This window comes from Rattus norvegicus, chromosome 15 (genome assembly GCF_021556685.1).
Source record: "Rattus norvegicus strain SHRSP/BbbUtx chromosome 15, alternate assembly SHRSP_T2T, whole genome shotgun sequence".
In the NCBI taxonomy this organism is placed as follows: Eukaryota; Metazoa; Chordata; class Mammalia; order Rodentia; family Muridae; genus Rattus; species Rattus norvegicus.
The window spans coordinates 6,775,343-6,789,442 of record NC_141548.1 but is presented as its reverse complement, the minus strand read 5'-3'; the positions used below and the strand labels follow the sequence as shown (position 1 = coordinate 6,789,442).

General features: G+C 44.0%; 1 protein-coding gene across 1 annotated transcript; it reads left to right on the top strand.

Annotated features, from left to right (window-relative positions):
• The first annotated feature begins 300 nt into the window (after positions 1 to 300).
• On the top strand, positions 301 to 7,730 carry LOC134481927 (uncharacterized). The gene is made up of 5 exons (XM_087587031.1): positions 301 to 443; positions 1,182 to 1,344; positions 2,516 to 2,647; positions 3,106 to 3,282; positions 6,470 to 7,730. The coding sequence occupies exons 1-5, from the start codon at positions 311 to 313 to the stop codon at positions 6,567 to 6,569; spliced, it is 705 nt and encodes a 234-aa protein (XP_087443157.1). The 5' UTR covers positions 301 to 310; the 3' UTR covers positions 6,570 to 7,730.
• The last annotated feature ends 6,370 nt before the right edge of the window (positions 7,731 to 14,100 follow it).

Sequence of the window (14,100 nt, the reverse complement as noted above, 5' to 3'; positions counted from 1 at the left end):
TCCCTCTCCTCAGCAACTGAGTTGTAATGAAGCAGTGAGAACTCTGAAGCTCTGGAAGGAGAGTGAGCGAATGGGTGTTCCTGGCTCAAAAGTGAGTCTCTGGAAAAGCCACTGCAGAACCTGGTCAGTCTGGTAGAGGTAGTTAGCAAGTAAGCTATGGCATTTCCCACTGACATCACCGGTAGTGTCTTCCCTGGAAATTCTCTTGTATCCAGGAGACACTAGAATGTTCTGTGATGTCACCAGTGTTGTGGTGACACCAACTGCCTGAGCGATTTCCCTTCATTTCCTAATGGGTTCCCGAGGAGGCATGTTCTCCAGGATCCTCAGTCTCTTTCGGAGGGACAATCATATCCATACAGGCACCAGACCGAGGCAGAGGGAGGCCAGCCCTCCATCACGTTGGAGAAGAAGACGAATGGAAAGGTCCTTGAGGAGGTCAAGTGAGTACTGGGCAGGGCAAGGGGGATTCCTGGAGGAGGTTGGCTTGAGCTGGTCCTTCCAGGAGTAGGACGTATGATTTAGAGCCTCAGTCTTCCTAAATGGCTGACCCAGATTCAACAATTTCTGATCATTAGTTTGACAGAAAACCAAGAACTGTTATATGTCAAGGGGCTTTCCTTGGATCTCTTTAACGCCATGGGAAGTGTCAAAGAATACCAGGATGAGCCTTTATAAGAATAACAAAGAATAACAGGATCGGCTGTTGAAACACTTCATTCTCAGCAGTGTCCTGTAGATTACTTGGGTAATTGATGCCAAGAGGGATACTCTCCTGGTCATATATCAAGGTCTCAGTTACTTTGTCCTTGAACACACATGATTAGGGATTCAAGATGTTAAGCAGTTTGAACTCAAGGACTTACCTGCCTCACATCAGACATTAGCTGAGAACGTCCTCCAATTCTTCTTGTTTAGGCCAGCTTTAGAATTTCAGTGCCAGAGGAATGGCTTTAGGAGGTATGGTCTATATCTATGATGGCATATGTCATCCTATGGCGATGATGGTGGGGAACAGGGACCTAGCTGAGTTCAGCTTAAAGATAGCTTTCTTGCTCTGTCAGGGATTCACTGTATCTGTAGAACTGTTCATCCTCAGACTTCTGTTTTAGACTAAGCATAGTTTTCCTTGACACTGTGTCCACATATATGCCTGTTCACTGGTGTTTATCTACCTACAGAGTCTGATCAGAAGGCATCATCCCAACCCTCCATGACACCTGTTGAGGAGGAGAGAATGAAGCGTCTGGAGAACATCAAAATTGCTCTCCAGAAGATGCAGAAGGAGAGAGATGAACTCAGGAGAATCCTGGCGGATTACCCGGGAAAGAATTTAAATGACAGGTAGTCACAATGCAAGTTCTGTTAATTCCACATTTCCTCACATCACAGTAGGCTACAACTCCAGGGTGTCCTCATGGTCAAAATCACTTTCCTGATTGGATGAGAATGTGAAGTCCAGATGGGAATGGGATGGTGGCACAGGCTATTTTAATTCCTACAAACGTAAATCATAGCCTGTGGCCTGAATCACAGTCTGGGAATGAGGGTAGTAGTGTGTGAGCTCTCATTGTGTGATTTAAGGAGCCTGGACAGGTGTTGGCTTGTGGGAATTTCTAGGTGCTCTGATTATGACCAATCATTGTTGTAATTGACGTGGAGGTGCTTTGGGTTCAGTAGGTCCTGTGAAGAGCTGGAGGGGCCTAATCCCACTTGTTGCCGCATAGTGTGTGACTGGAATGACAACAGGGGATCATTGGTGTTCTCTGATTATATTCACTGTATTTGGAGATAATGCCACAGCCTTGTATTTAATTGGCATTCTAATTGTATTTGAGAGAGAGAGAAAGAGAGAGAGAGAGAGAGAGAGAGAGAGAGAGAGAGAGAGAGAGAATGTGTTTTGTGTGAGTATGTGTGTGTGTATGCATGTGTGAGTGTGTTTTTGTGTATCACTTAAGATATGGGTATTCTATGTTCTGATTTGGCCTGAGAATTATCCTGTGTCAATTTTCATGGCATGATAATGATGAGGCTGAGAGCCTCACTGTGAGCAGTAGAACATTTCACATCTGCTCAGGTGGACGCACATGGGAATCTCCTGGTGCGTGTTATAAATTCTTTTCCCTGTAAATACTGTTCATGTTCCTTTGGGTTTTCATGTAGCAATAGATTCTATGATTGAGAATTGTTACCTAAGAACAGGAGAATAGTCTTCATGGGTTTAAGTTGGAGCCTGGATCGTGGCACAGGGTCCTGGAATGTTCTTGGCAAGCTAGTCAATTCCTTCAAACTCCCTCAGGGAGCTCAAGCAAATCAGCTCCCTCCTTTTGTTTGCTGGCACTGCTGTCCCTGTGTCCATAATAATAAACTTATAAATAGCAAATGGACGCAATACCAAGGATCAAGATGTGGCATGTCCTAGGCTGGGGTAGTTCAGGATTCAGTCTGAATTCATGTAATTCTTGAATCCTTCATTCATAATGTTATTTCATCCTTGGACCATGCCTTACCACAGGAACAACTTTGAGTCCGAGATGCTCACGAAGCAGCACGAGGAAGTGATGACCGACATGAAGAAAATGAGCGAGCAGGTCAATAGAGCTTTGGTCAAATGTACACACCTTACACTGGAAAATGACTGGTACTGGTGAGTAACTTACAAGGCTGTGACCCCAGCACAGGGCACAGCATGTGTCAGCCCATTCTTATGTTTGAAGTAAAGTGAGGATCAGGCTTTATAGTGTTTGAAGCAGACCAGGAAGCCTGTCTCTAAGGAAGGCTCTAGGACACACAGGACACAGAAAGATTGGCCTCCAAGTGACATTCTAATAAAATGGACAAATAAGCACACATGGGGATTAAGTCCTCTTCTGGGAAAAACTTGAATCAATGATGTCAGGTTTTTGAGAAGTGCCCTGAGTCTTCTGGAATGTTGCTCTTTTCTCCATTTGACCTGACTCTAGGTCATGCTCCATGGCTACTCTGGACTTGGACTATAATCTGGGGCTCTTTTCCGATCAGGACCCTAGAAGGAGCAATGGACTTGGAGAAGTGGGAGGAAGTTGGAGACTGGCTGGGAGTCACCATTTTTTCTTTGTGTCTCAGCCGCAGCTTCTGCCCCCTCCTAACTGAGTTGTTTGAGCTGAAGAACAATGCCCAGAGAGCACGGCATGAGAACAGGGAGCTTCTATGGGAACAGATTGCACTGGAAGAGTCCATTAAGGAAACAACAAGGATCTGTGGGGAAGCCAGTATGAAAATCCGTGTAAAAAGCAACCTCAGGTAGGATGAATGACGCATCAAGGGCAGGTTTTCCTGATATCTAAGCATAAACCAAGTCAAACCAGTTTAACCTTTCTCCACCTTATCCAGACACTCTCCTAGGTCTCATCCAGTTGTTCATCTCTTTGAACATTTACAAAACTTTCTGTGATGTTAGCTTCATGCAAGAAACTGGAGGATTGACAACCAAATCCTCCTGCTCAACTAGAAAATGCATTTCCTTAAGGGGGATCTGTTGATCACACACTGCACACTTACATGCCATGAGGTAGCCATCTTTGTAGTGCACAGAACTGATTAGAGTTCAGTTCAATTGCCAAAAGATGGCTCTCATTGTCAATTATGATGGGGCTTCTGGACTTTCTCTCCTTTTCCCCGTACATTGAAAATCTTCCCTTCTGCCTGTCCAAATCGTGGTTTACAGTGACAGAGCTTGAGAAGCAGTTTGTCCGTCCTGTTTTATGTCAGTGTTTTAGTGTTCTTTCCTGTGGCTTATGTCCTGGAGCTGACTGGATGAACAGGGATGTAAGAAAGACTTCTCTCAGGGTGAGGGTTTGTGTGAGATATGTGAGGATTAAAGGGAAATTTTTCTCCAACTCTCCCAACCTAGTGTGCCGAAGAAGTGCATTCCCTACACAGGTTTACTCTATAAGGGATGGATAGCAATGTCTAAGCTCTCACTTGAAACATTTCCTTTGCCTCATATATATATATATATATATATATATATAGAGAGAGAGAGAGTGAGAGAGAGAGAGGGAGGGAGAGAGAAAGAAGAGGAAACACAATTTTTCCAATTAGTTTTAAACTGTTCTTAATGGGGTCTTGATCACTATTGAAATTATTTACACTGGGAAAACTATTCATCAACATTGACATTACTTGGAGAAAAACTCAGGAATAGGGTACAGGGATGTGAGGAGAGGCTGCTGTGTGAAATCTATATACCTCAGTATAGAAACTGCTGACTGAGGGCTCTTCTGCCTTCTTTGCTCTCGGTGTATAGTAACACTGGAAGGTCATGTGGCTTGTTGTGTCTTCTCAGCATCCTGGTTATGTTAATCGTTACCTGCCACCACTTTCTTTCCAGATTGGCCTAATTGGTTGAATATACCTTGGCTTTGGAGTTTGGCCTGGAATTTGTTAATTGAAAGATTAATTTGCTTAGAGTTGAATCTGCAAGCAGAAGATGTCCAGGAGTTATGCTGAGGTGGAATCACATCTTTGCCTCAGACAGAAACTTAGGCTCAAAATAGTCCACAGCACTCACCCTGTGTTGTGTTGTGGCAATCTTAACCATTGTTATTCAAAATCATTTGATGTGAGTGAAAATCATCTGTAAGGAGGGTTTAGAACAGTGATGACCCTCAGACATTGCTGGAGGTGTCAAATGGGTAGCCCTGTGAGAAGCCATGTACAACTCTTGTGAAAGTACAACCTTTTGACACAGCGATTCCAGAACAAGAAGTAGGTGTGAGCAGAGAAACTGTGGTACATTAGTGTTGTAGTGGTTCACCTCAGAGCAGCCATGAAGCAAAATTATCCAGATGTCCATCAGTCAGAAAGTGAAAAGGTACAATGTTGTCCAGCCCTTCCATGGACTGCGGCTGAGTTTGATTATACCTGCCAGCATTTGGCTTTGAATTAGCCTTCTCTTACTGGAATTATATCTGATAGCATCCCAGTCCAAGTTTTACCTTGGATTGTGGTTATGGAGATTTCCTAGCTGTTTGTGCTGGTAGTTTGGCTCCCCTGTCAGGTACTGTATGGTAAAGGGACCTCATATTGGAAAATGCAGCTCACTTTGCATGCACTGGGAAACAGTGAGCAGAGGACTGAAGAAGCTCACCTGCCCCCCCCCCCCCCCCCAGTGCTCTGTTTCCTGAAATCAGCCTCCTGTGCACAGCCTTGTGAACTTGCTAAGCAGGCTTGGCTAACAGGCCTAGATGTCACATTTCTAATTTCTGATTTTCAGGGGAATATACTTTATTGGCTGAGCTGTCTTTAGGCTATGCTCACTGTGTACTTACCCCATTCCAGGTTTTTTTTTTCTTATGCCACAATAGTAGACTGGGTGATCTCTTCTATTACCATTAACTGGGAAACTAACCACATTCTGCAAAATACTCTACTTGTATGTGTGAACAAATATATTTGGGTGAGTTCAAAAGTGTGTATGTCTGGGTGTCTGTCTGTCTGTGTCTGTATACATTCCTGTCTCCATGGACAATATAATCTTCTAACGACCAGGATGAGGAGAGAATGGAGGAAAGTCTGCAGGACCCCCTGAATCAGAAAAAACTGGTCACTGAGCAAAAGGCCTTGTCTGAGAAGATGCAGCATCATTTCGGTGTCACTGAGATGGTTTGAAAGCACCTGATGAGAGGACCCAAGTAGATTCCCTGTACTTATAAACTGTCTTATTGGGTGTGTGACTTTCTCCATAGTTCTCAGCATCTGTCAGCTAGGAGCAGCTCAGAATATTATTCTTGTGCATTTAAAAGAAATTCTGTCCATGAAGTGTATGTGATCCATAGAGATTCTGGCTACTGTGTACTGATCCCTCCAGTCTGAGCTCTCTTTTATTATCTGAGCCCAGTGCCTTTAAGTCTCCCCATAAATAGTTTTACGATACCCATAAACAGAGGAGTGGTACAGTTTATTTTCTGCATGAGAATCTCCTTTAGAGTTCAATGCTTAGTCTTGGCAAGATTTCCATGCACCATATTCTTGCCAAATATAATATCACTTCAGTGTGCATGTACTTCTTGAGATATTGTTTCTCTGGGTCTTTGCAGACATTGAGGTTGTCAGGTGGACCCCAGGCATATTCCTGCACTGGAGGAATAATAATAGTCTTCATTGCAGACATGGCCAAGCTTCCAAGGCCTTCCTATTGTTTTCTAGGTTGTTCATATCTCTCCTCAAATGACATTTAGACATTGTTACATGATATTAAAATATAATATATATGTACGATTGGAATTATCTGCTTTTCACTGTTCGATTTTTAGCATTTTGAAAAGCTGAGAAAATATGCAGGCCTGTGGGATCTCTTACCCTTCTCTCTTGGGCATGAGTGAATGACCTCAGATGAAAGATTATTCTGCATTGTCCTGCTGAATTGTGCTGCTGTGTATGGGATAAGTGGCATGGCAGGTCCTCACCAGGCCTTTTCCACACCTAGGTCTGAAAACTGCAGCAGAAGCTTTCCCAGGGCCCAGACCAGGACTACAGCTCTCAGAGACAGGACTGTCCACCAGGAGCACAGAGGGTGCAAAGATTGACACCACCTCCCGCATCTCAGTCCTTGTAACCATAGCAATCCTGGGCTGAATTTGAAAGAGCTTGAGATGTGGCATGGAACATGCCTCACGTTTAACCTTTTGACGACTTGTCCACCAACAACCAACTACACCGAATGAGGCGTCTACATTCCTCTTGAAGAGATTTTTACCATCTTACCTGCCGTTCTGCTGTGTTTGCAAGGCCAGCAACAGGCTGGAGTTATATGTTGAAAAATCAGCAGGAATTGAATGCTGACTAATTTACTTGTTATATTTAGTTTTTAGTTTGAAATTTGGTTGTTTTATGCATTTGGTTTTATTTGTTTACATTTGAAGTTTTGTTATTTATTTGTTAACATTAGTTTTTAAATTAATATGCTATATTCTTAAGGCTATATACATTGAACTCATTGACTCCCCACTTTAAAATTTTCTTAAATAAATTAATGTTTGTCTATAAATAAAAATGTGACCTTTAATCCCTCACTCACAAGACCGTCCTGAGGCGTGTGCGGTTCTTCCTCCTGTAACAGCACAAGTGTAAGGCAACAGTGGTTTTCTGCAAGTCTCATGCAGCTTAGGCTTCACCATCAGTTCACAGCCAGCCAGAGCTGCACAGGAAACTGTGCTCTTGATGTAGACAGTTTGTCATGCTCTGTGGAACCCACCTTCATGATGAAAAATATCCTTGCTTTATCCTGGGGCTCACAAATTTAGCTTCCTTTATAATGACAGACAAAGGAGAAACAGAGAAGTATTTGTCTAATACATTAGAGGAAATAAAACCATTCAGTGTGGGAATATAAAAAGCGATCAGGACACACAGAGCTGTATGCCTCTGCATTCCTTGTAATAAAGCATCGGTTATAACTGCAGATTTATTGAATTCCAGCAATTTTGGAGAAACGATATTTTTAAAATTTTTTATTATATATATCTCTTTACTTACATTTCAAACGTTATTCCCCATCCTTGTTTCCTTCCTTAAGCCCCCATTCCCTTCCCTCTCCCTTCCCCATATGTGTATCCCCCTATACATCCCCCTTATTGTTCACCACTATTCCCCTGCACTGCCCCTGGAACATTTTCTCTATTGTTTTTGTTGGTTTGTTTGTTGTTGTTCTTTTTCTCCCATTTTTATTAAATTGGGCATTTCTTATTTACATTTCAAATGTTATTCCTTTTCCCGGTTTCCTGTGCATCAGCCCCCTAACCCCTCCTCTTCCCGTTCTAAATGGGTGTACCCTCCCCACCCTACCCTCATTACTGCCCTCTCCAAAATTCCCTTCACTGGGGGTTCAACCTTGGTAGTACCAAAGGCTTCCCCTTCCAGTGTTGCCCCAACAATGCTATTTACTGCTACCTATGCAGGGTCAGTCCATGTGTAGTCTTTGGGTAGTGGTTTGGTCCCTGGAAGGTCTGGTTGGTTCTTATGGGGTTGCAAGCCCCTTCAGCTCCTTCAGTCCTTTCCTTAATTCCTCCAATAGGTGTCCCGTTCTCAGTTCAGTGGTTTGCTTCTGGCAGTTGACTCTGTATTTGACATGTTCTGGCTGTGTCTTTCAGGAGAGATCTATATCTAGTACATGTCAGCCTGCACTTCTTAGCTTCATCCCTCTTATCTAGTTTTGGTGGACATAGATAGATAGATAGATAGATAGATAGATAGATAGATAGATAGATAGATAGATAGACAGATAGATAGATTGATAGACAGATAGAAAGATAGATATGGTCCACATGTGGGGCAGGTTCTGAATGGCATTCCTTCATTCTCTGCTCTAAAATTTGCCTCCCTATCCCCTCCTGTGGATATTTTTGTTCCCCCTTTAAAGAAGGAGGCTTCACTCCTTCTTTAAAGGGGGAACAAGAATACCCTTGGCAGGGAAGAGAGAGGCGAAGATTAAAACAGAGACTGAAGGAACACCCATTCAGAGCCTGCCCCACATGTGGCCCATATATATACAGCCACCCAATTAGACAAGATGGATGAAGCAAAGAAGTGCAGACTGACAGGAGCCGGATGTAGATCGCTCCTGAGAGACACAGCCAGAATACAGCAAATACAGAGGCGAATGCCAGCAGCAAACCACTGAACTGAGAATAGGACCCCCGTTGAAGGAATCAGAGAAAGAACTGGAAGAGCTTGAAGGGGCTCGAGACCCCATATGAACAACAATGCCAAGCAACCAGAGCTTCCAGGGACTAAGCCAATACCTAAAGACTATACATGGACTGACCCTGGACTCTGACCTCATAGGTAGCAATGAATATCCTAGTAAGAGCACCAGTGGAAGGGGAAGCCCTGGGTCCTGCTAAGACTGAACCCCCAGTGAACTAGACTGTTGGGGGGAGGGCAGCAATGGGGGAGGGTTGGGAGGGGAACACCCATAAAGAAGGGGAGGGGGATGTTTGCCCGGAAACCGGGAAAGGGAATAACACTCGAAATGAATATAAGAAATACTGACGTTAATAAAAAAAAAGGAGTGAAGCATCCACATTTCAGTCATCCTTCTTGAGTTTTATGTGGTTTGTGCCTTAGATCTTGTGTATTTCGAGTATAACCAAGAGGTGGGGATGCAAAAGAATCAAATGGATAGCTTGACGCCAGAGGTTGGTGGTGAACACCTGAGGGAAAGATCATTCTTCCAGAGTCAATTGGCAGGTTTCTTGTAACTCAGCTTTGCCAGACTACTTGTCTTGGGTCCACAGAACTCTCTGAGTTGCCAACACCAAGGTATGTTCTACCTAATACACTGGACAGTGTAGAAGGAGATGTCAAAGCCAGATGTCACATTTGCACCTATGTAAATAAAAAACAGAGATCATTTACCCAGAGAGGATTGCATACAGGTAGCCAATGCTCTGATAAATTATGGGATCCTGAGTTAACTAACACATGGTCTCCTAGAGTAAGATAAAAGTGCCTGCTTGTTTTTATTGATTCCTTTTCTGGGTGAGTAGAAGCTCACTACATCGGACTGAAACTGATCATAGAGCAACTAGAAAGCTCTGCTAGGAACTTTCACCCTAATTTTGCCACTCACTAGGAATGCTGTCATATAATAGCCCAGCTCTCACAGTCAAAGCCTGTAAATAACAGTCAAAGATGTATGCATAGTTTGGAGTCTTTGTTGTGCAGAATTCTGGGCAGGTGGAAATAATGAACAAGACATTAAAGGAAACACTATGAAAACTCTCATTAGAGTCCAGGAAGTGTGGAAAGGCTCTTCTTACTTTGGGCTTGCTGTACTCCATACAAGGAGGGATTGAACCATAGAATATTCTGTTTAGAATATACACCCCCCCATTGCTTCTGAGTCTTAGAGATCAGCAGTTGGCAGAATTCTTCAGCTTTTTTATTCTTGAAATCCTATCCGTCCAGTTCTCCGTAAAGTCTATTAATTACTTTGACTATCGGAGAGACCCAGTGAACCTCTAAATCTACCAACAATATCCCCTAATTTGGACCTAGTGGTAGTGAACCTGCATGAGCCAACTGGGCATCAAAAAGGACAAAGCAATTTGCAAAGGACCTATGTGGTGATGTTTTACACTCTTACAGTTATGAGGTTAGGTGGAATTTTAACATGGATTCCTCACAACTAGGTCAAGAACGTAGAAGCCACAGATGACAATACCAAATAGACTCCCTCCAGAACTTCTGGACCTATTAAAGTTGAGCTTTCACCTGACCTCAAGCCCTTCCACTCCCTGCCCAACCTCCTGAATCTTATGTTTGGCATGAATACAGGATCATGGTCCAAACTCTAACACCCTCAGGCCTGGCCCTGGGAACTCAGGAAGGTTGATACTAGAGAAGTGACATCTAATGGACCCGCGGAAGAGCAATCTCCATCCACGTTGTCCTTTGCTCACTAATATCTGGTTATTTTTTTGAGAAAGGATTTGGAAGTTTATCATCTGAAGTAGGTGCAAAACATTTAAAGTTGTATATTCACTGTGTAACTGGGTTCACTATGTTACCAAGATCATTGCAACAGAGTCTCTGCAAAACAGAGACTTTGTGAGTACACATCCATGAATATATGTAAAGAAAGACACCTTGGAAGGAATGCACGATAAGAAAATGAAATCCAATATCCAATAAATTAAAGGTCTGGAGGGAAATACTGCCTTTTGGGAAAGAGGAAAACCTAGGAAATTGGAATGTATGTCACAGGACTGGATCTGGGAATAAAATTATTATGCAGAAGAATCTTCCATCCCGTGTCCCGTGATCTTTTCTCCCCATGCCAAGCCCCTGACGAAATCTGCCCTTTCAGAGCATGTAACTACTAATGGAGCAAAGAGAAATCTCTAGCTTTAGAGGGAGGAGATATGGAAAGGGTTCCATTGTGTCACTGGAGAGCCTCCTGGAGATGGCACCTCAGAATCTGGTCACCATAAGGAAAGCTGGTTAGCAGGAGGCCCTGGCAGTTCCCAGTGACGTCATCCAAATGCTCTCCCGCAACCTGGCCTTCTAGAAAGAGTAGCGTAAACTGCAATAAAAGGATACCCTTGAAAGTAAAACTTGGACGAAATGCCCTGGCTTATCTACATTATCACTGTGAACTGTGACATTGCTCTCTTGGCTTCTGTGGCCAGACATGAGGGCTCTGAAGATATGCTGCCTCCTGTGAACTGTGAATGAGCTTGTGTCACACGAAGCGAAGCATGTGAATGCAGTGAGAAGACAGTAGGAGGACCTTGTGACACTGCCCTCCCAATGGAGACATGGAAGTGTTGACAATCACAGTGGGTGAGTCTCAAGCTGCACTTTGAGACCCAGCAAGGCTACGTTTCACCTGTCAGCTCACTTCCTGCACATCCACCACAGGCCAAGGGCAGGCTCAGATGAAGCTCTGTTGAAGAGAGGTGCTGTCCCTTGTGAGCTGCGTCCCAGGGTATGCGGAAGACCATTCAGCATCCTGTGATGTGGGAGATCAGAGTAGTAAGAGGCAGACAGAGGGGACAGTTCTTTGTTAGTTCTTCTTGGCTACCATAACTACATCTTCCAGGCTAAGGATTTGCTCATGGAAGTCTGCTGTGTCACATGTGTAAAGGCCAAGCTGTCTGAGTCTCAATAACACAACTGGCTCCAGGCTGCTTTCTCTCTCTCTCTCTCTCTCTCTCTCTCTCTCTCTCTCTCTCTCTCTCTCTCTCTCTTTTCTTTTTTATTAACTTGAGTATTTCTTATATACATTTCGAGTGTTATTCCCTTTCCCGGTTTCCGGGCAAACATCCCCCTCTCCCCTCCCCTTCCTTATGGGTGTTCCCCTCCCACCCCTCCCCCCATTGCCGCCCTCCCCCCATAGACTAGTTCACTGGGGGTTCAGTCTTAGCAGGACCCAGGTCTTCCCCTTCCACTGGTGCTCTTACTACTCAGCTATCAAAAACAACGAGTTTATGAAATTCGTAGGCAAATGGTTGGAACTGGAAAATATCATCCTGAGTGAGCTAACCCAATCACAGAAAGACATACATGGTATGCACTCATTGATAAGTGGCTATTAGCCCAAAGGCTTGAATTACCCTAGATCCCTAGAACAAACGAAACTCAGGCTGCTTTCTCAGTCACTGGGATTTACACTCAGTCCTTCGTACCTTGTCTTCTAGAACCAGACATTCTTTTCTGGCTTCATATGGACAAGGCATATTTTCTCACTCTCTCTTACTAGAGACCAGTAGGAACACATATATTGGACAGCCATGCTTATTGTCTAAACTGCTGGCGTCCATGTACAGCATTAGTGGGTACAGCATCATACCTCAGCATCTCTTACTGTAAGGGTTGGAGCAGAACTCCCACATCTCATCCTCCGTGACGATGTAGATTAGACCCATCAGATTAAATAAAGAATTGAAAAACTCTCCTGGGGGTGAAGTGGTAAGGAAATCATGTTGCCGTCCCATAAATGCACTGCTATGAGCAAGCTTCAGACAGTCTGGGGGGATGCAGCCTGCATCAGAGACCACAGGCCTTTGGTGGAGAATGATTCAGTTCAAAACTGGGGAGGGATAAGGATGGTTGATATTGTTCCAGTAGATCTCACTGCCTATAAAAAGAGTTTCTTCCAGATCAATGAATGGTTCTTGTAAAGCAGCTCCTGGACTGGACTACTGAGACCAACCATGAGCCCACCAGACTGGTGCTTTCCAACCAACAGACAAAAGTATCCACTCTGCGAATGATACATAGATATCTACAAAGAATACCAGGATGGATACAGAGTTTCTTCAGTTCCATGAATGAGGGATTCAGCAGGTGAGATGGCAGCAGATAAAGGTGATTGTTGCCAACTCCCTACACCTGAGCTCCTTCCTAGGACCTACATGATTGACGGAAAGAACAAACCTCTCACAACTTGTCCTCAGATTTTTATGTAGTTGGATTTTTCCGGTCTTGGTCCACAGAAGCAAAGACATCTGGTTTTCCAATCCCATTTGACACGGGACCAGTACCTTCAACCGAATGTTCCTTCCTGGAAAGCTGCAGCCTGTCAGCGTGGCTCAGTGGTTTGTGAACTGCAAGTTCCCATCTGGGAAGGTGGTCGTGTTCATCCAGCCCACCTGCCCCCATTGCAGAAAGACCCAAGAAATCCTCAGTCAACTGCCTTTCAAACCTGGTCTTATGGATTCGTGAACATCACAGCCACTAACAACATCAATGAGATTCAAGATTAATTACAACAGCTCACTGGATGGAGAACAGTTCCTCAGGTCTTCATAGGTAAAGAAAGACTGCATAGGCAGACACAGCGATCTGATCTACATGCAACAGAATGGGGAGCTGATGACCCAGCTGAAGCAGATTTGAGCTTTGCAGTTAGGAAAGGGATGCATGCAGAGCCCATGACGAGAGCCATCATCCAGCCATTCCGACGGCCAGTGCCCCTGAGAGATGATGTGCATCACAGAGGATGTCACTACTTTTTGGTGATGGGGATTTTCAACAAATTGGCTTTTATTTCTTCTTTTCCTCAGTGCTAAAACCTGTTGCCGTTTGCCTTTAACCATGGGGCTGAGAAGCTTAACAGACAACACTGGCTTGATTTTCCACTCTTCATGTGCTGACATGTCTCTGCCTCTAAGCCCATGTTTCCCATCCAGTTGATCTAAATCCCCATTGAATCTGTTTCTGGTTTCCTGCCATGCTGGTCAGCTCAAGTCATTTTGCAGACGTCCACTTCCTGAATGGTTATTAAATCAATGGATATTGTGAATTTGTTTATGACCCACACTCAGGCCTTTCCCTCCCTCCTGCAAGCACCGTCCCACTTCTCCATTCACAGCTCTCAGCCAGTGTTCTCAACCTTGCCCTCCCACAACCCACAGAAGTTCACACTTGTATGAGCACGCTGTTTGAAAAATCAGATGAAGAGCTTTAGCATACTTGGTCCTCACTGTAGCCATAATAACATAGACGACAGAGCTGATGGTTCATTCATCTCTATTCGTAAAGGAGATTAAGAAAATCCCAAGAAGTTTTATGTTGATCCTAGTCAGAGTACCAGCAAAGTCAAATATGAAA